Below are 21,265 nucleotides of genomic sequence, written 5' to 3' on the forward strand. Positions count from 1 at the left end.
CACACCCTCGACTCCACACTGATCCTGATGCCTGAACGAACCGTGTTGCATCAATATCTCTAAATTCAACATCTTTCTTCTTCCCTCTGCTGTGAGTCATGTAACTTCACTGAGGCTCGCTCTGTTTGCTGGTGAAAAACTGATATTTCTGACTATATGCTTCTGCAAATCAAAGAAGAGTCTCAGGAATAGGAGTATAAGCTGACATCTCCCACAGTGATATTCAGAGAATTGCAGTTTAATAAACTAAAACAGTTTAACTTTGGTTAAAGATAAAATTAATTTCACAAAAGCTTCAAAAAATAGTATAACTTTATTCTGCTTTGTCAACAGCCAGGTATTCAGTTGGGGGGAAAAAAGTCATAAACAATTCAGCACTTTTGTAGTTATTACCATTTCATTATGTAAATATCATAACTTCAACAATTAATAGTGAAAATTAAGTGCAAATATAAAAAGATGCATCAATATACTAACCCTGGCTTGTACATTTTCATGGACTTCACTCATGTCAAATTAACATGTATTGGACTTTAAATTATAGCGAAAGCTTGATCAGTTCTGCCGAGGAGACATCCATATTGTACAATCAACCAGTCCTATCACATTTTTGGCAAAGCTTTCAATTGTTCAAAAAGTCTACTTTCCAAATCTGCATGACAACACACAGACTGTGCAACATTATTGAAATATAACTTAAGTGACATTCAGTCTTGAATCAATTTGAACAGCGGGGGCTAGCAGAAACACAAACCAGTACAGATTAGTTTTACTCGCACATAAACAGCCCAAAGAGGAAAAAAAAAAGCTCTTCCAATTAATTATTTTTCAGTGCAAAACAATTGTGAAAGTATTAAGGTGTTAAAAATGCTGAAACCATCATTTCTTTGACATACATTAATAATAGTGCTTTAGAGATATTAAATCAGCCGTTGTCATTATTACCTAAAAAGGAGAAGTCTGGTGATATTCTATATTTCTCTTATTGGTGACAAATCCCATGAAAAGACCAAACAATGGATTTATGCCACAAGTATTGTCTGACTAAATATTACTGTTACAATAAACACGAACACTGTAGTTAATTTTCAGTCAGTCCCACAATTCACCGTCGTGCTGCTGCAAATACTCACAATTAAATACTCGATTGACTAACACTGTTGGTTTTGGAGAGACTCGACGGCTGGCGCTACCACTACTGAGCTACTAATGCTAACGTGTTTACTGTCTGAGTTGTCCAGTTGGATTTAAACTACTTATAGGATCTGTTGACATTAACAAAAATATAGAATATCACCAGCCTCCTCCTTTTAATATTGTCTGATGGCCACGTAGAAACTGAGTCACATCCAGTCCCACATTTAGCAACAAATTCATATACTCCTTCAAAATGAAAAGAATCAATATTAAACATCAAATATAGTAGAAATAAGGCCCAGGAAGTCTATTTAAGTCATACTCTGTCCCTATATTACATTTCATTTAAGCTCAAATTACTGTATTTTCTCCAATCATCCAGTTAACTCATGAACTCTTCACATTTTGGTCTGAGCTTGAGGGGTTTGATTCCATATCAATATCCTCCGACTCCTTCCCGTTTGTCTGTTCAGCCACACCTTTGTCAGCGCTCGTCGTCACTGACCCGTTTGTTGCTGACACTTTTGCCTGCGACGTTTCCTCCTCTTCCTTTTTATCTGGCACTTGATTAAAATCAGTCCTTGGGATTTTTTCCTCTCTTCCAGAAGAAAGAGAGGGCGAATGTTTTGAAGTCTTAGCGGGGGTTTGCGCCGACGGGCTCGTTTGACCAGTGGCTTTATTAGCACCAGCTTTCTCCTCCATCTGCCCACTGGCAGAGTCGCCGTTGCTTTGCAGCACCTTGTCATCTTCTCTCTTCTTCTTCGGTGGTTTTTCAGTGTCTATGTCCTCATCTGTTTGCATAATGTTGTCTGATTCCTGGGTGGTGTCCTTCGAGTCGGTGGTGAATGTCTCCTCGCTGTCCGCGCAAGGCTCGGTTTTTGCCGTCACAGAGTCGGGACTGGGTGACTGCTCCATTTCATCAACATCATCTGTAGAGTCATTTCCATTCCCCAAAATTTCATTATTAGATTCAGCTTCTGCATTTCCATTTCCGACAGTCTCTGCTTCTGGTTTTGGCTCAGGGGACGCCTCAGACGATTTGTTTTTGTCTTTACTTGCTGTTTTATCAGTTCCTTTCTTTGTAACATTATCCAATCCGTCCTCTTTTTGTTGCACAACTGCATCTCCATCTTTGCTTTTACTCCGTGAATATGCTTCATCTTTTCCATCTCCATTCCCGAGATTTTTCTCCGCCTTCCTGAGTTGTTTCTGAATCTTTCTGGGACACCACACAAACTTGTCCTTTGGCTCAAAGTGAAGGTAGGCGAAGCGCACGAGCTCCTGACGTTTCAGCTTGTCCTTGACGGCAAACAGGAAGTAGTCAAGCACGCTGCGTTTCACACTGCTGAGGGTCTTTTTGACTAGAGTCTCTTCCAGAAAGAAGCGCACAAGAGGAGCCTGGTAGTGTTCAAATCCCAGCTCTCCGAGGCTCTTCAGGATGCGAGTGATGCGCAGGTTGTTGTGCATATTCCTGCGAGAGACGAGACAGAAGAAGCTGAGATTACAAACAGAAAAGTACATATCGCAGACATTGCTTATGTGAGAATTTTTTAATATTCACCGCTCCAGGTTTCCAAATCGCTCCTTCCAATTATCCGCTCGTTTCACTTCACCCGTCTCTTTGTTGACCAAACGCATGCCATAGAAGCCCAACATGAGTTCATAAGACTCGACTAGTCTCTTTTTGGCGTCCTCATTCTTCTTGAAGGCCTGGTGAGCATATAGAGTGGAGGCAAAAATATAAAAAACGAAATGTAGGACAACTTTTATGATCACACGTAACAGCAATTCAACATGCTATTTGAAGCCTTTATAACATCTAAAATACACATTTAACTCACTGGATGAGATTCGATTCAGGCTTTGCACTCATCAGATATGACTTTGAGGCATAAACGTAAATGGTCAGATTAATTTGTTGTGTTGCTTTATCTTGTGCCAGAAATTGTAAGTCGCTGTTGACAACCAAATTATGCACACTTGACTGTTTTGTAGAGTGTTAATTTAAAGACTTACCTCAATTTCCTTCATGGTGAGTTCTGAAGCCATGTAATTAACCCCCGGCTCTCGCAGTGGAAACAGCCTAACAATGGAGAGGAGGATTCAAGAGAGAAACAACACAAAACCAATTAACATCTAACAGAAATGCACTCTTATATTTAGGAAAGATGACGTCAACTGTCCCTGCTGCAACTGTTCATAACCCAAACATAAAATATACTATTAGTGCTTCAAACACCACATACAACTCTGAATGCATCCTCCTAATAAACAGTCATGGATCAGAAAGCAAATATCAACACTGTCAACATGACATCCCTCTGGGTACCACTGGAATTTAGTGTCAACTAAATCATCATTTCGCTTTTGTCAGATCTGTGAAGGCTGAAAAGAGAATAGAGATCATTCATAAATCTATCAAACCAGAGGCCATAGCATGAAAAGGGTAGTTTTTACCTTGATCTTTTCATTTGAAACAAAGAGCTTGAGCGGGGTACTTAAACAATGCATGAATGTGTGCTATTCTATCACTAAAAGTGCTTTAAAAGTGGGTAGTAAATTCAGATTTTTAAAAGGCCCTGACACACCAAGCCGACGGTTGTCTGTCGGACAGTTTGGGTGTGTCCCACACGGTTGGCTCTAGTCTGCCCGTGTCGGAGGTTTTTTGGACGATTCAGCATGTTGAATTTGCGGCGGAGCCTGTCGGTGAGAGAAATCACTCTGATCGGCTGTTCAGCTTAAACGAATCAGTGAGGAAAGCAAGCCATGAAGCCAATGAGTAAAGTCAAGAGGGCACATACAGAAGGCTCTTCTCATTTTTCATCTTCATCTCATCTGATCATTCCAATACACGGATATTTTCACAACAACATGGCCATCTGGGATGAAGCTAAGTGGTGAGTGAGAGTGGTGTGAAAATGGTCGGCAAACGCCGCTTTGTTTCATGTACGTATCAGAACAACGGCTTGTATATCCGCAGTCCTCGGTCTTCTGGTTTCCCTTTTTGAATGACGGATACAGACTACCGCTATGCGCTGGTGTGGAGAGTTATTTCCTCTCACGCAGGCGCAGAACATACGTGCTAACTGGCCGTCGGTTGTCGTCTTTGCAGTGTGTTCAAATGCAACTTGTCGGCCGAGACAAAGGCAACGTGAAGCGTGAACAGTCGGCTTTCATCGCTGCTAGTTCTTTGATGTCGGCTTAGTGTGTCTGGGCCTTTACTCAGTTCTCTGCTTCGCATTGCTTTTCATTTAACTCCCGCCCCTACCTGTAAAGGGCAATGGTGCAGCCGACATTAAAATTATAGCAAATTTTGGAGCCTAAGAATGTGTTACATGCTTCCGACTGTAAGATCACCAGGTTAAGATGACATTAGCTCGGTAAACCTCAGACTGAACCACAGCCGAAACATCCACCACCAAGGTGTAAACAATACATACCACTGAATGTACGAGTGAACTCTCTCCAGTCTTTTGTAGTCATTTTTCCATTCCTTAAGAAATGATTCAATGTAGACATCTGTGCCAAATGATAAAAAAAACCCATCATGTCACTGCACACAGACTCTCCCCAAACACTGACAATATCTTGTGAGAATATTTAAATATGTTACCATCAGGAGCGGAGGGAAATTTATTTAGATAAAACTGCAAATTGTTCATTTTATCTTCTGAGCACTCGTCATCTGTAAGATTCTGTCAAAAAAACAAACAAAAACATACTTTAACCTTAAATGTAAGGAAACGTAAACTGATTAATTTCTGTTTGCTACAAGCCAAACGTGTCATAGCTTTAAAATGGAAGGATATTCTGAGACCTAACTCTAGTCAATGGATTAAAGAGATGTCTTCTAGTTTGGCATTAGAAAAACTGACTTTCACAGTAAGAGGTAAAGTTGAGGATTTTTGCATGATGTGGAAACCTTTCATACATTTTATGAACGGCCTGACTGTAGATCCCTGTGATCGGATAAGGATTGGTGCTACCACCGTCACTCCAAGGTATAGCTTGTAATTTGTATCGTTGCTGGAGCAGGATGATTGTGAATAGGGAGATAGAATAGGATGATAACTGAGTTGTACACTGATTTTTTTTAATTGATTATATGTGTTTTTGTATGTATGTACTGCGTGTGCATGTATGTATGTATGTATGTATATATGTATATATAAATAGATTTTATTTTATTTATTTATTTTTTACTTGTGTATATTTGTTTTACTTATTTATCTATTTTATATATATAATGTTTTTCCTGTATTTATACTAGCTTATTTTATATTAATATTAGGTTTGTTAAGTTTCTTTGTACCGAGAATGTTATTATTGGGGACGTTTGTGAATGTTTGTTCTGTTGTTTCAAAATGAACAAAAAAACAATAAAAAAGATTTTATAAAATGGAAAAGTATAATTCAAGAAGTAAAAGTTATGGAAAAGGGAACTCACAAAATAAGGAATATGGAGGATGTTTGTGAGAAGAGATGGAGTTTAACAGAAGGAAAAATATAGTTACATGGGTTAACACGCATGCACATATACATATGCTTGGAGGTGACCTGACGTTACGGAGGATGCATGTGTGTGCCCATGTAAATGATATTACTATATATTTGCCCTCCCCCCCTTTTTATTTTCTATTAACTTATTTGTTTATTTAATTTATTATTACACTCGTATTTTTGTTTGTTCTTTTTGTTATGTGTGTTTTTTTTTGTTAACTCTATTCTTTCTTTTTATCATTATTATTATTTATTTTCTTAATTTTATTTCAATTTTTAATGTTGAAGTTGTTTTCTCTACTGTACTTAATGAGTTTGTCTATTATCTCATCTACTTAAAAATTGGTTTATAAGCTACTGTAATTAAGAACTGTAAATTGCATATATGAAAACAACCTTGAAAAAATAAAGTATATATAAAAATATATATATATATATAAAAAAAAAAAATATATATATATATATATATATATAATAATTTAGAAGAAAAATAATACTTTAACCTCTCTCTCAGTTATAGTCGACAAGATATATTTGGTTAGATTGTAATTAGTGTGACTTACTGGATATCCTTTCCTGTAGGTCTGCATGTCCTTTGCTGCCCTCATGTTTCTGGGCGTGTGATGCCACTGCAAAATAAAAGTGAAAGTGAAATTAACCTCCATCGATTTACCATCTCACCGTTATATATAAATAGTGTGAGGTAGATAACATTATTCAGATGGTTGATGCATCCTGATTTAAAAACAACTATGACAAGTGGTGTTATTACTAACAATGATGACCTGTGATGTTTCTAATGGCAGTAGTAAGCTGGCTATGCAGGCAGAGCTACAAGTAGAAAAAGGCCAAGCTAATCCATCTCCCACTCCTCCCACAAATGCATTAACACTTGATTAAAAAAATGCATTTTAACTATGAATTACACATTATGCATATTAATCTCTATAAGCAGCAACACATGCACATTTAAGCACAACACCAGCGACTTATTAAAACCCCTCAGAGTGAGCTAAGCAGCTAGGCTAGTTAGCAGAGAGCTATCATTAGCTTTCCCAGCAGCCATGGCAACATTAGCTAAAGCCTGGTGAGATCAAGCAGTAACTCAACATATACCACCATAACGGGATTTAGGTGCGTCATGGTTTGGTGGAGTAGTAAATGAAGCTCGTACAGTCACTAGAGTCCAGCCAGATGATTTGTTTTTGTCCTGACAGGCTCGTCTGGTCTGGCTCTCTCCGGCCGGCTCGTCTGCATCACAATCTGACTCCCAGGTCGAGTCGTACTCACACACACAGTCGTCCTCCATGATTAACAATAATACGCGTTAATGTGACTAGATAAACGTGTAACCTGGTTTAAGCACTGTTAACCTGGGCATTAATCGAGTTACACTTGCTGCATGTTGAGGTTAGATGAGGATGGCCCTGAACCATCCGTCTCTCCGGTCCACCATCGCCAGACAGACAGGCTGCAGTATACTGAGGCTGCGTTCAAGTGCTCCTCCTGCGAGTAGGAATTGTCGGAGTTCACATAAAATCCTACTACAAGTAATGTTGAGTTGCTGCCTCACAGGTTCACCATGTATGCACGTTATTAATGCTAATGGTGTACTGTCCTAAACCTCTAACAATTTATCATTATTTATGTTTATTAATTTTATATTTAGTTTTATTTTATTTATTTATCTATCTATTTTTATTTATTGTATTTATTTTATCTATTTATTTATATTTATTTTGTTTTTTTTGAGTGCCCTCTGGGTATTGTCATGGGTGGGTGGGATATATATCAGTCCAGACATGTTTGTGCAATGGATTGTCAGAGTTGTATTAACAAAATTCAGAAATAAACTTGGTTGATGGTGATAAAAATCTGCAAACCAGCTGACATGAGTCAGGCAGCCTTTCTTAAGTAATGTTGAGTTGCTGCATCACAGGCTCACCATGTAGCTACGGAAGAAAAATAAGAGTATGCACGTTATTAATGCTAATGGTGTACTCTCCTAAACCTCTAACAATTTATCATTATCATCATTAATTTATTTTATTTTATTTATCTATTTATTTATATTTATTTTTGTACACTTGTTTTTTTTGAGTACCCTCTGGGTATTGTCATGGGTGGGATATCTATCAGTCCAGACATGTTTGTGCAATGGATTGCCAGAGTTGTATTAACAAAATTCAGAAATAAACTCTGTTTAAAAAATATATATATATTGCTAATGCTGTTAATCATCAGTTGACCTCAGGAGGCTATTTATTCCCCTTTTTTTTGTCTTAAACATCCTCTCCTGGCATCTATTGTCATATACATTTCACCCCATTGCGGTGTCATTTGGTAATTAATATGCTTTCTAATGAATATTTCGATTTTCCGACTAAACATGAAGGCAGCACACTTGCTGTGTTGGTTGATAGTGATAAAATCTGCAAACCAGCTGATATGAGTCAGGCAGCCTTTCTTAGGTACAGGAAAACTTTCACTTGTCTGTTATATAACGAAAAACAACAGTAATGCTATGATAGATGTATTGATAACTAATAAACTAACAAATACATATGTAATAGCACAATATAAAGCAAAATTCCCCCTATGGGATAGATAAAGTAGCCTGTTTATCTACCCATATATCGATCAATGATGTCATTGTATAATATCCAATGCATAAAAGTGTATTTACATATCTGTGGGGATGATTTGGTTCAGTGAGTACACATACCCATGAGCGATAATGAGATAATGTTGTAGATAAAGTCAACTCCAATTAGAGTGAAAATACTGCAGAAAATGTGTGCATTAAGAAAATCACCTGATGCACCTGGACATTTTGGCAACTATTATCATTTTTTGTTTTTGCTGTACGTGCATGTGCTTTTATTTAATTAAAAGCCATGTGCTTTTATTTAAAAGACCTTTTAAAAAACGCTTTTAATTTCTCAAATTTACTTTAGCTAGAATTGAGCAAAACGGCAAAAGAGTCACCAAAAAAAAACTAAATTTCAAAAGTGGGATTTTAAATTGATTTTAAAAGCAGCTCTTATCTCCTCAAGGAAACAGGTCAATATTTAATTTATTTTTTATTTATTTACATTTTGAAATATCTGGGAATCCTAATCAAAGTTGTGATCAGTTGTATTCTAATGATTATTATTTTTTTGATTAATCAATGTTTTTGTCTATAAAATAGTAGAAAATACCCTTCATAATTTCCTAAACTCTAAGGTGATGTCTTAACATTTCTTGTTTTGTTTTACCAACATCCCAAATCAATAATTTTCCTGACACATAAGACACAGTAAAGCAGCAACTCTCCTCATTGGAGAAGCTGGAACACATATTTTTGCTTGAAAAATTACTTCAATAATTATTGAACCAATCAACCAATTATTAAAATAGCTGCTGATATATTTTCTGTGGATAGACTCGTCGATTAATCCACTAATCATTTCAGCTCTATTTAAGATCAATGTTCAGGAGTGGCGGGGTTGGAAAAATACATGTAGGCTACAGGTAAAGTTACATTTTAAATTCCTTAACTATAAATTAATAAACAAATACCCAATTTGATGGATATTGGATATTTTTGTTGAGGGAGTCAAAAAGCAATGGACAGCTGCTACTGCACCATTTGAACATGGTAACACAAGTGACAATGTTTGTATATAATCAAAGCAGACTCACAACAGCAACAGTAGTAAAAGAAGCATTCAGATCCTTTACTTGAGTAAATGTACTAATGACACACTGTGAAAATATTACCACTACAAGTAAAAGTCCTCCATTCACAACCTTACTTAAGTAAAAGTATATAAGTATTATTAGCAAAATGTACTTAAAGTATGAAAAGTAAAAGTACTCATTGTGCAGTAAAATGTTCCCTGTCAGTGTTGTACTTTTATAAACTGTATGATGCTTTAGGATTAATATTATTGTTGCTTTAATGTGTATGTTGCATTTAACTGCTGTAGATGTTTAAGGTGGTGCTAATTTGAACTCCTTTAGATACCGTTGGGCAGTTTAATCTGCAGCAATGCATCATATGCTATAAGATCATCATATATTTGTTTGGTTGCTGTATATTGCCGCAGGTGGGTTTACATTGTTGAAAGCCTGGTGCGTCTTATACAGGCGCTAAAGAATGCCTTGACCGTTGGTGTCTCAAAGCATCGGTATTGCTTTGTGACGATGCATTTTCCAGCTGATCCAAGAGAGGTTTTAAATAGTTTATTTAGCTTAGGAAGTATAGGAACATTTTCTTAACCCATAAAGTAACACTTAGTCCTTCAGTTTATCACAAACATCCGCATTCAATATCACCACATTTGGAGATAAATGTTTTCCACTGCAGGGTATGAGATGTTTCAATCTTAAAAGTAAGTAAAGATGTGTAAAAACTACAATATTTGCCTCTGAGATGTATGGAGTAGACATACAGTATAAAGTAGCATGACATGGAAATACTCAAGTAAATTACAAGTACATTGAATTTGTACTTAGGTAAAGTACTTGAGTAAATGTACTTGGTTACATTCCACCACTGCAGCTCGACCATCTGACCATGTTATGTCATTAATAGTATTTCTATGTTACAACCTTTAGAAACACTGCAGCCATTCACACACAAACTCACATACTCTCTCTGACACACACTTACAGTCCAATTTATCTGTAATCCAGTCTGAGTTCTCATTAGAACACATATCGTAATGTCTTCAGTATAACTGGATCATAAATTGGATTCAGTTTTCATACTGGGAGGACCAGCAGCAGAGGTGTAAATATATAATTTGACCGTGATGTCCATATTCTGACAGTAATTGGACAGATGCATTGATACAAGGGAGTATTTCACCATTAGAAGATATAAATAGAATCATGTATTATCACAGGGGGATTCAACGTTGAATGGCCGCTGGTGTGGGTTTCTATTTTTGGTCATAGTTACTGTGGAAACCAGCGGGCTCTGTAGGCATCCAGTATTTGCTGTTGCTATTTAGTGCCTCTGCTTTATAAGATGGATCCCCTGTTGCCTTGTTCTCAGCACAGATGGAAAGATTTGTTAATATACAAAGAGATTACAATGATTATGTAAACCCAGTCTGGCTGCTTTTGTAGGAGATTCGACAGGAATTTAGTGAAGTCCTTGCTTCTTCCTGTAGTTTATTCCTGCAGGAAGCCGGTGGGTGGAGTCGAGCGTCATCTGGGGGAATTCAGTTTAGTTTAGTCATGTGGAAATCTGTTGCTGATGCATCTGTTGCTGGTACATCTGTAGCGTTGTCTAATCTAAAGCAATCAACCATGTAAACAGAAAGTCACTGTAGCATCACAACATACTGCAAGTCCCCAGTTTTAGGTGGCTAAACTATATATTAAAATTAACTGCCATTACTTTGGTTTATTTAGATATGCATACATGGGAAAAATATGTTTGTTTCAGAGTTAGTATATAGTGTGTAGGCTATGTGAGTGGGAAATATTTTATTACACCAACCTGGAAAGTAACTAAGTACATTCAAGCACTACTCAGTTTTCTGCTATGTTATACTTCTACTCCATTACGATACATTTTTTACTCCACTACAGTTATTTTGATAATTTTAGTTACTAATTACTTTGCAAATTCTGATTAATAATTCAAAATATAATCAACCAATACATTTTGAAGTATTATTATAGGGCTATAAGACTTTATTGATCCCCGGGGAAGTGATTAAAATTAGCCACACCATTACAGCTGCAACATTAACGTGTTGTACTCATTAATGCATCATTAATTATAATCCAATAATATTATATATTATTCTGAAATGGGCCATTGTGCAAAAATGAGCACTTTTAATTTAGGTACTTTAAGTATATTTTGATGCGAATCCTTACTTTTACTTAAGTATTAATTTTATTTATGTATAAACTACACAGTAATGTTGCTATTTTTACTCAGGTTTTAAGAAATGATGGTGTGAGTTTAAATGAGTATATAGAGCAGGTGAGATTATCTATGTAAAGCGACACTATGCAAAACTCATGCTTCAAATGTAGTAGTTTATATGCTGAGTTATTGGACCATATCATGAGAAGCTGTGAGTCATATAAATACCTATTTCCTGTGTAATGTGGAGGTCGCTGTCATTTTGGGCTTTTTGCTGTTCTTACAATTCATCTAACACACAAAGAAATGAAGATGCTGAACAACATTAGTCTTTGGTGGCAAAAAAAAAACCTTCCAGTGGTATTATCATTTCTCAAATCTCATCAGATTGCAAGTTGTTTTGTTTCCGTTTGATGTAACAGAGAAAATGTGAATCAATAAGCAATCACATAAACTACTGAACTGCTCAGGAAGTATTTGCTGACAAAGCAAATAGATGAAAGGAAACATGGGTCTTTTCTATTCAACGGATTGCAAGAACAGAAGAAGTAACACATATAAACGGGAACACTTAAACCTTTTCCTCAAAGCTATTCAGAGTGACTGAGTAGTCGATATGATGGTAGAGGATGACGTACGAAGTCTCTTACTGACTCAGATATTACCAACATGTTATAAATATATCTGGTTTCCCTCACAGGCCTCTGGCTGTTGTACCACAGCATCAAATATACCTCAGATCTGAGGGGATAATCCTCACTCTTGCTTGTCTGATTTTGTTTTACCTGGTATGTAGATGAAGGGAAGTACTTTTCTGCCCTGACAGGTAAAACATTTTTAGTCACAGCCTTTCGTTATGCTTACTATAGTGCAAGTATTTCTGAGGAGATTCAGTTTACATCCAGAAAACATTCAGTGTATGTCCTACTTGTCACTTCAACTATTGCAAACTGCAGTGTTTGTTTAAATTTGGGTATGAATGCAATATTTTCATTGCTGTATCAGGATTTACTCAGTAATACTTCCAAAACGTGTATGTAAAAATACCTGCAAGTAACACAATGATTCTTATTTTCAGGTGATTATACCCTTAAAAAACATACTTATTAATATTTCATTCAATTTATGCTCCCTACTACATGCTACACACTGGCCCTTTAATACATATATTGGGATTGTACTGTATATTGGTAATCTTATTTTATAAATCTTTTTTATTCCTATTATATTTTAAATCTTCACTATTCACTTGATTTTTTTCTTGATTTTTCACTTGATAATTTCATTATTATTATTATTATTATTATTATTACTATTACTATTATTATTATTGTTATTGTTATTATTATTATTACTATTATTATTATTATTATTATTATTATTATTTTAAAGCTCTAAAAGGATTATAATTCATACTAACATCCTTACATCACTAAACTTATTGTCTCAACTAAAATTTTCTTTGCTTCTATTCCTTGGCCACAGTATGGACACCATAATCCATTTTACACATGGGCCTACTCATAATTTATTTTTGAGTTTTGAGCAATAATTGGTCAAAATAATTTTAATTTTCATTGTTTTATTTCTTTTTTTTAGATGTTTTCATAGGGCCAATACAATCCTGTTTTCATCCACTGATGTTTTGGTGTTTTGTTAGTGGTGCATTAGTTAATTAGTTACTTGAGCTTCAGACCCGAGAACTTACATATTTTAGTTTATTGTAGCCTGAAACCTTGGATGTCTCCACCTCGGAAGTGCAGTTTCAAAGCCAGTTCAAAGTGAAACCCCGCTGGTTGCTGTCCATGGTGCTGATCCCCCCTCCTCATGTTATACGTAATCACACGTACAGTATGTAGTACATGAGGAGCATGTACATGCATGCAGGCGTCTGTTTCTTATATATCACAAACATTTATCTAAAAAAAAAGAAAGTTTGTTTTTGACTTTTGAAACAGTTGACAAAACAATCTCACCATAAGGTCCATTTAGTAGGTGTTCTGGAGCTTTTGATCATATCACACTACCTTCCTCAGCCAATGGAGTTGTCATGGAGTCGTACACATTCACATTTCCATTTTTTTTTTTACCACCTCTCGTCCATGTTGGCTGAAAAATTTAACCAACCGAAATATCACTTTGAGATCCATTTAGCAGCTGTTCTGATGCTTTATTAATTACACATTTGTGTAGAGTAAAGTTTTAGGGTTTGTAAACTGATTTAGTTACTACTGTATAAAAAAGTCATCCCTTTTTTCTTCTTACACAATTTCTATATCATGCTTGCTTTGAGAATGGCTGCGGCATATTCCCTTGCCACTTCTTGACAATGTGTTTGCTTTTGTGCTGGTACTAAAGACATGGCAGTAAACAGTATCATCATCATCATCATCATCAAAGCCTCCTCATCCCTGTTGTCAAACTCTTTGTTGCTTCTTGTTTTACTTTTGTGTAGCTATGATTTCCAGTCATCGTGCTCCTTTTGGAGTTATGTTCAATGCAGTTTAGGTGGCAACTCTGGAACCACTTTCAGATCTTTTGTTCAATGTTTTATTTTGGGTTTATGTTGCGTATTAATGTATCAAAATGTATTTTAAGAAGCATATAATCAGTAATTCACTGAATTTAATCCCTTTATCAGATAAGGATGCAACACTTAAGCCCATTCTTATATTTATTATTCTCTATTAAAGCTCTTGCAGCTCTTGTGCAAATTCACAACTGTCCATATCTCTGTGTCTTCAGGTCCTCGTCCTCTTCTCAGCGGCCGCTCCGACAACAGGTTTATCTAAACACAAATCCTCTCTCTGTATCACGCTACTTCCTCATCTCACACTCATGTATTGTCCCTGTAATTTTTCTCCTATCCTTGTCAAAGCACAGCTGCTGTTCCCTACTAAAGACTACCTTTCAATTCAGAACGTCTGTCTTTTACAGAGGAGCTTAATTTCTGTAAGCCCTTCCTCCAGGATTGTGCCAGATTTGCATTTTTTCCCCCCTGCAGAATTGGCAGATGGATTTTATTTAGTGAAGAAATGCGCCTTCAGGCACAAGGTCCTCTTTTCTCCGCATGATGCCGTGTGCATCTTGAAAACGATTTTTTGTACCATCTGCATATTGTGAGCATCACCAGAGACACTGAGGAGGTCTTTTTTGATTTCATGAGATAAAAAAAAAATGGACAAATGCTTTTTTGTGGACAGCGTTTAATGTGACAAAATGATTATTTTATTATTATTTATTTTATAAAAATATAAAAAGACAATTATTTTCCAGGTGAGATGACACAAAAAAATTAAAAAATATATTTTTTGGTTAGAGCTAAAAAAACAGACAGATTTCTATAGTACTGTAACTCGACAAATTCCCCCGCAAAGGAGAGCTTCTACTAACTCGCCAGCTGTCAATCAGATAAGAGAAAAGATGGACTGCTTAATGGTAAATGTATTTGCATTTATATAGCCCCTTTCTAGTCCTCCGACCACTCAAAGCGCTTTACACTACATGTAAACATTCACAAACTCAGACACACACATTCATGTACGGATGGCCAAGGCTGCCAAGCAAGGTGCCAATTTGCCCTTTAAGGTTTAATCTAAATACTCATTCACACACCGATGGCACAGCCTTTGGGAACAATTTGAGGTTCAGTATCTTGCGCACTTCGACATGTGGACTTGAGGAGCTGGGAATTGAACCACCGACCTTCCGATTGAGCCACAAAGATAATAATAATATAACAAATAATCTTCATGTGCTAGAATTTAATACTATACGTATAAAATTGAAAAAAAGCAAGAGGCTTTGTGAGCGAGAAAGTAGTCAAGGGATGGCATTTCCATAATCCACTTCATTTGTTTTCATTGTTCCTTGTAAATGACGCAGTAGTATGTGTGTGTGAAATGTAACTGAGAGAGCAGAGAGAGCAAAAAACTAAATCAATGAAGCCTCTCTTTGAGTCTAAATAGTTATCCTTAAGCCCAGGTCTGATGGGGATTGATGGGCCTCCTCACTTTGTTCCAGGTCCTTGGGCTTTGAAAGGGATGTGAATACAAGCTGCGTGGATTGATGGGCGGCTGTTAGGGCTTCAGGTTCCTTTCTTATCAGCTGAGATGTAATTGATTTATGGAGAGCTGGTTTGAATCACAACAGGGATGCAAGCGTGCTGATTTAGCCACTTAACACAAAAACAGGGCTGCTGAGAGCAGGTTGCTCTGTTTTAAAGGAACAAAGTAATCCACCTGCAGTACCCTGCTGCTGCTTCTAACGTCGTGGCATAAGGAGGATGCTTCTGTTCACTTTTTTTTTTTATCTCAAACACTCACTGTGTGGTGTTTCTCTTCCTTCTGTCCATGTTTGACTAGAAAACTCCAGCCTGAATATTGATACTTGATGTTGCCCCGGATCATTACGCTTAACATATTAGCTTCAACCTCACTGACGGTTCAAGTCTGTGCTTCTGGTGTAAGTAACCATAGCAACCGGCGTCACCTACAGTAGGTTTCCAGAAGCATCTAGTGTGGCAATGTCGTTTATTTAACCACTGCACCGGCACACACACATGATGTCATCAACATGTTTTCAAAATGACTAACATTGAAGTTATGATCCAAGGAAACAGAACAGTAAATGTATCTCTATTCTGCTGTTAGGGCACCGAAACTGTTGCCAAAGGAACAAAATCTGTATCTTTTTTTTAGATTGTGCCTCTGAAAACCCACACGATTGTTTTTTTTATACAATTTCAACTTTTTTACATGTTTATATATATATGTATGTGTGCAAGTAGGCTACTGTATTTTTAGATTTGTAGTAGGGCTGTCAAAGTTAACGCAATTTTAGATTTTTAGGTTTTAGTGGCTCAGTTTTAAATCTGGAGTGAAGATACTGGTATCATATGAAACTAGAAAACCTAAGGGGGCTAAATAACGCTCCAAACCTGTGCTAAATGTTGGCAAAGAAAAACTGGTAAGGCCATTTTCAAAGGGGTCCCTTGGCCTCTGACCTCAAGATATGTGAATATAAATGGGTTCTATGGGTACCCACGAGTCTCCCCTTTACAGACATGCCCACTTTATGATAATCACATGCAGTTTGGGGCAAGTCATAGCCAAGTCAGCGTCTCCCTACGGGCGCAGTCGGGAGACGATAACGTTTCAACCAGCCAACACTAGGATCAGCAGTGATTCATGGAGAGACCTTCGTCTGGTCAGCTAACATTACTGCCAAGCAGCTGAAATATAGAGTGATATTGGGGTTTTAGCTGACGTGTGTCGCCTCACTGTTTTGACGGATGCTCGCTCATGTCTATTTAGAGCGAGCAAGCGCGAGCAGGTGTCGCTGTTAACAAGCATTTCTGAAAGTTACAAACAGTCCCTTTAATTAATTCATTTTAGTTCATAAATCATTTCTATTTAGTTTTCAACATGTTAACTGGGCATTAGATAATTAAATTCTTGAACTCCAGACTCTAGAACTTACATCATTTAAGGGTTTATTAATGGTGTGTTACTGCCTGACACCCTGGTGTGTCCCTGACACCCCGTGGATGTCTCCACCTTGGCTGCGCAGTTTCAGGGTTACCCTGCTGGTCGCTGTCCATGGTGCTGAACTGAACCCCCCCCTCCTCCTCATGTCAGATTGGTATCTGCCAGGTTGAGTCTGGACTTCACTTGTTGCACACAGCTGTGATCAGACTGAACAACATCCGCACCAAAGCGTACCAAGTGTCTTATTCATACATTACATTACACACAGCTGGTTTTATTTGGACTGCTTTGCGCATGCGAGGTGGAAAGCTGAGGCCACTCTCTGAAACAGATGACCGCGTAGAGAGAGAGAGCATCAATGCGCACAGCAGGATATGCGCGTTTTTACATAAACGAGACATCTGAACACAGATTTCCTGCTTTTTTATTTCCCAACACGCCTCTCTCTCCTGCTACTACACGTCTCACGCAACAGGTTGCAACACTATCAATGTGGAGCTGAGAGGAGGACCAGCATATAGGTATATATACCACCTGTAACTGTTGTGCCTTCATCTGCTCACGACTTTTTTCTTATTTCTTGCCGACGCCGAGGATGAAGAAGCAAAACGTGCGGACCCTGTCTCTCATCCTCTGCATGTTCTCCTACCTGCTGGTCGGAGCTGCGGTGTTTGACGCGCTCGAGTCCGAGTCCGAGAGCTCCCGCAGGCGCATCCTGGAGCAGAAGCGCAACGAGATGAAGAAGAAGTACCGCTTCTCCGAGGACGACTACCGGGAGATCGAGCGCGTGGTGCTGCAGGCTGAGCCACACCGAGCCGGCAGGCAGTGGAAATTTGCTGGCTCTTTCTACTTTGCCATAACAGTCATCACCACCATTGGTAAGTTGCTTCTATCTTTAGAGAAGATGAGCAGGCATCATGTTTCAACATTCAACATTCAAGATTCAAAGATGTTTATTGTCACGCCTGGTTATACAGGTACAATCGTGTGAAATGCTTTTTCTCTGGGAAGCTCCATTAAAATAATAAGTTATATTACGTTATATATACACTGTTAAGAATTCCCCAGTAAAATAACAGTAAAGAACTGGCAGCAGGGTTTCCTTTATGTTACTGTAAAATTAACATTATTATACTGTCGCTGAAATTTACAGCTTTGTACTGTTAATGAAAAATACAGTTTGAACTTTATTAATTTCACATTATTTTACAGTTAATTTACTGTTTAAAGATACATTATATAGCTGTTTTTCACCTTTCTTTTACATTATCTTACTGATTTGTTTTAATGCACTATTTAGGTTGTATTTTTTAAATACATTTTAATAAACATTATGTTTTGCCTAGATGAATAGACTTAGCAGGTTACAGACATAGGAATAGTCACACTAAATACAATTAAAGGCACTTGTTAGGAAAAAGGCTATAATAGACTTGTTGACACTTTTCCCCAAAATGTCTGTCAGCTGGCTACAAGCACAGAATGCAAACCAGAACAACATGTGAGTGAAGAACAATAAAGCTAATTCACTGATTTTACAATCATGTGCAATGTACAAGCCTCACATGTGCAGAACAGGTCCCAGAATTAAAGAAATACTGCATGAAACTGTTACTGATGATACTTTAGACAGTTGATCAGCAGTAAAGTGCTGTTTTTTTAAGAATGCATTATAGTTCAGTTAAAAAACGGCCTATGAGCGTAATTTAACAGGTTTTCTTTTGTATTAACAGTAAAGCACTGTTTTTAGCAATAACAGGTTAATACTGTTGAAATCCTGATGTAAATTAACAACAATTGTTTACAGTGTATATATTACAATTATAAAAGGAAATACTTTGTACAAGGGCATATCAAGAACACATACAGGCATATTAAGAACATATACATTAAGAACATATACAGTATATACAGTATAAGATATATTTTTGTGTGAGAAGGTGTCGTATGAATTATGTATTTAAAAGTCTGATGGCCTGGGGGAAAAAACTGTTCCTCAGTCTGCTGGTGAGAGTCCTGGGGGTCCTGTATCTCTTTACCTTCTACTTTTACTCTGTTGCTATGTGTCAGTGGAGCATTTCTATTTGTCTAAATTAATGCATTTTGAAAAGACTAATTAAAAAAGATCCATGTTTTACCCTCCAAGCGTTGCTACAGTATACGTATACTGTGCATCCTTTCATTTCCATCTCTCTCTGCATTAAGGTTATGGACATGCAGCACCAGGCACGGATGCAGGAAAGGTCTTCTGCATGTTCTACGCCGTGCTGGGAATCCCTCTCACTTTGGTCATGTTCCAGAGCCTGGGAGAAAGAATGAACACGTTCGTCCGCTATCTCCTACACAAGGTGAAGCAGTGCCTGGGCTGTCGACGCACCGAGGTGTCCATGGAGAACATGGTCCTGGTGGGCTTCCTGTCTTGCATCGGAACGCTGTGCGTCGGGGCCGCGGCCTTCGCCCACTTCGAGGGATGGAGCTTCTTCCACGCTTACTACTACTGCTTCATCACGCTCACCACCATTGGCTTCGGGGACTTCGTGGCCCTGCAGAAGAAGGAGGACCTCCAGGAGAAAACGCCCTACGTGGCGTTCAGCTTCATGTACATCCTGGTGGGGCTGACCGTCATCGGGGCCTTCCTGAACTTGGTGGTGCTCCGCTTCCTCACCATGAACACTGAGGACGAGCGGAGGGATGCTAAAGAGAGGGCGTCGCTGAAGAGGGACAGGGGACTTTTAGACGGGGCTCTGGGTCTCCATGTCATGGGCGAACAGAGCAGGAGCACCCACAGGGAGAGGAACGCGGTAAACAGCCGCAGCCACAGCACGCTCTTCCTCCCGATGGAGGAAGGAACCAGCCGCACTAACCTCATCGCTTCCCCGGCGGAGGACCAGGAGAGACGAAGGAGCCCCTGCAGACACAGGCTGCATTTCCAGATCAAGGCGGGCAGACGCGGGCCGGAGTCGAGCCTCAGCTCCCTCTGCTCCTGCGTCTGCTACCGTTTGGGGATTTGTGACAGTCCTCTTATGTCTCACAATGAACACCACGGCTGCCATATCAACTCTGTTTACTACAACTCAGTCTCCTACAGGATCCAGGGCTGCTCGCCAGGTTCCAGGGACAACACTGGACTCTCCTCCCCAGGAAGCACGATCTCACCCGGGCTAAGCTTCCGGGAGTTCCCTCGATCAAGGAGAAAGTCAGTGTAAAAGAGCACTGTAGTGAGGGAGTGTGTCTGCACAGACTGTAAACAGTATTTTGTGTTACACTATGTACATGTCAGAAGACACTGATTCTGTTAAAGCTGCAGTGGGTAGAAATGAAACAAAAAAAAGAGTTAAAACTGTCACTATATCCTGACAGTAATGCACGAGACAGGTAATCTGAAAAAAAATCATGTGCCTCTGTGTCCTCCAGTGCTCCTAATGGCATTTGCAAGATTTCACAGACCGGAGGAAAACAACCAGCTGTCAATCACTCGCGAACTCCGATCAAACGGTCAAACTAGGCAGCGCTGATCAAATATGAATCAAGATTCTGTTACTGTAATGTCTATTTCTCACCTCAAATGTTTTCAGAATCATCTTGTAGTGTTTAGCTGTAACATGAGAAAGTTTGTGACCCAGCAGCCATGTTGAGATCAGTTGAGGAAATACCAAGCACCGCCCACCGCAGAGCACAGCCAATAGGAACGCTGTCTCTCTCTCTGAAATGACTTGTGATTGGTCTAAGTCTCCCGTCACGGGCTAGATTTTTTAAAGCCTGAAAACAGAGTCATGAGGAGGTGCAGAAGTCTAGTTATCTCTCAGAACAATTGAATTACAATATGCTGAAAGGTTATTATGGAATTTGTGCCCATTGATGCCACAAATATTCTGCCTACTGCAGCTTTAAACTAATACGTTGTCTGATGTGGTTATTGACGATTCTATTTAAGCAAGGATGAGATTTGTTCTCCTCTTTCACCATGACATTATTTATGTTCGTGATTCTTCCGTGTTCCTCGCATGTAAGCGAAAGTGCAGTGCATGCTAAAGAGAATGTGTATATAAAGCACACAATGTGGGTGCATGAGAACTATGTACAGATGTAAACAGCTGGGCTTTTAATCTACTGTTTTAACAAAAGTATTTTGGATATAGTGCATAATAATGACTGTATACCTGTTCAGTGAAGGTATGTGAACGATCCTCAGTGGCTCCTGCTTCAGACAAAACCCAACACTTTTCATGCCATAGCTACAAGATGTCATTTTACCTTTATATCA

The 21,265-nt window shown here is 38.3% G+C and overlaps 2 protein-coding genes across 4 annotated transcripts in view; one reads left to right on the top strand and one right to left on the bottom strand.

Annotated features, from left to right (window-relative positions):
• Positions 1-20,405, top strand: part of kcnk15 (potassium channel, subfamily K, member 15) — a 31,259-nt gene extending 10,854 nt beyond the window's left edge. For all 3 annotated transcript variants that reach the window (XM_037771634.1, XM_037771635.1, XM_037771636.1), the window contains exons 4-6: positions 14,258-14,294; positions 17,596-17,879; positions 19,207-20,405. In XM_037771634.1, coding sequence (XP_037627562.1) covers positions 14,258-14,294; positions 17,596-17,879; positions 19,207-20,207 — 1,322 coding nt within the window. In that variant the 3' untranslated portion in view covers positions 20,208-20,405. The remainder of the gene's footprint in view (positions 1-14,257; positions 14,295-17,595; positions 17,880-19,206) is intronic.
• On the bottom strand, positions 295-7,155 carry ogfr (opioid growth factor receptor). The gene is made up of 7 exons (XM_037771633.1): positions 6,812-7,155; positions 6,201-6,266; positions 4,751-4,832; positions 4,578-4,656; positions 3,154-3,220; positions 2,699-2,847; positions 295-2,608 (listed from the first exon to the last, which is right to left on the bottom strand). The coding sequence occupies exons 1-7, from the start codon at positions 6,944-6,946 to the stop codon at positions 1,525-1,527; spliced, it is 1,662 nt and encodes a 553-aa protein (XP_037627561.1). The 5' UTR covers positions 6,947-7,155; the 3' UTR covers positions 295-1,524.
• Positions 20,406-21,265: the final 860 nt, after the last annotated feature.

Source organism: Sebastes umbrosus, chromosome 6, assembly GCF_015220745.1.
Source record: "Sebastes umbrosus isolate fSebUmb1 chromosome 6, fSebUmb1.pri, whole genome shotgun sequence".
NCBI lineage: Eukaryota > Metazoa > Chordata > Actinopteri > Perciformes > Sebastidae > Sebastes > Sebastes umbrosus.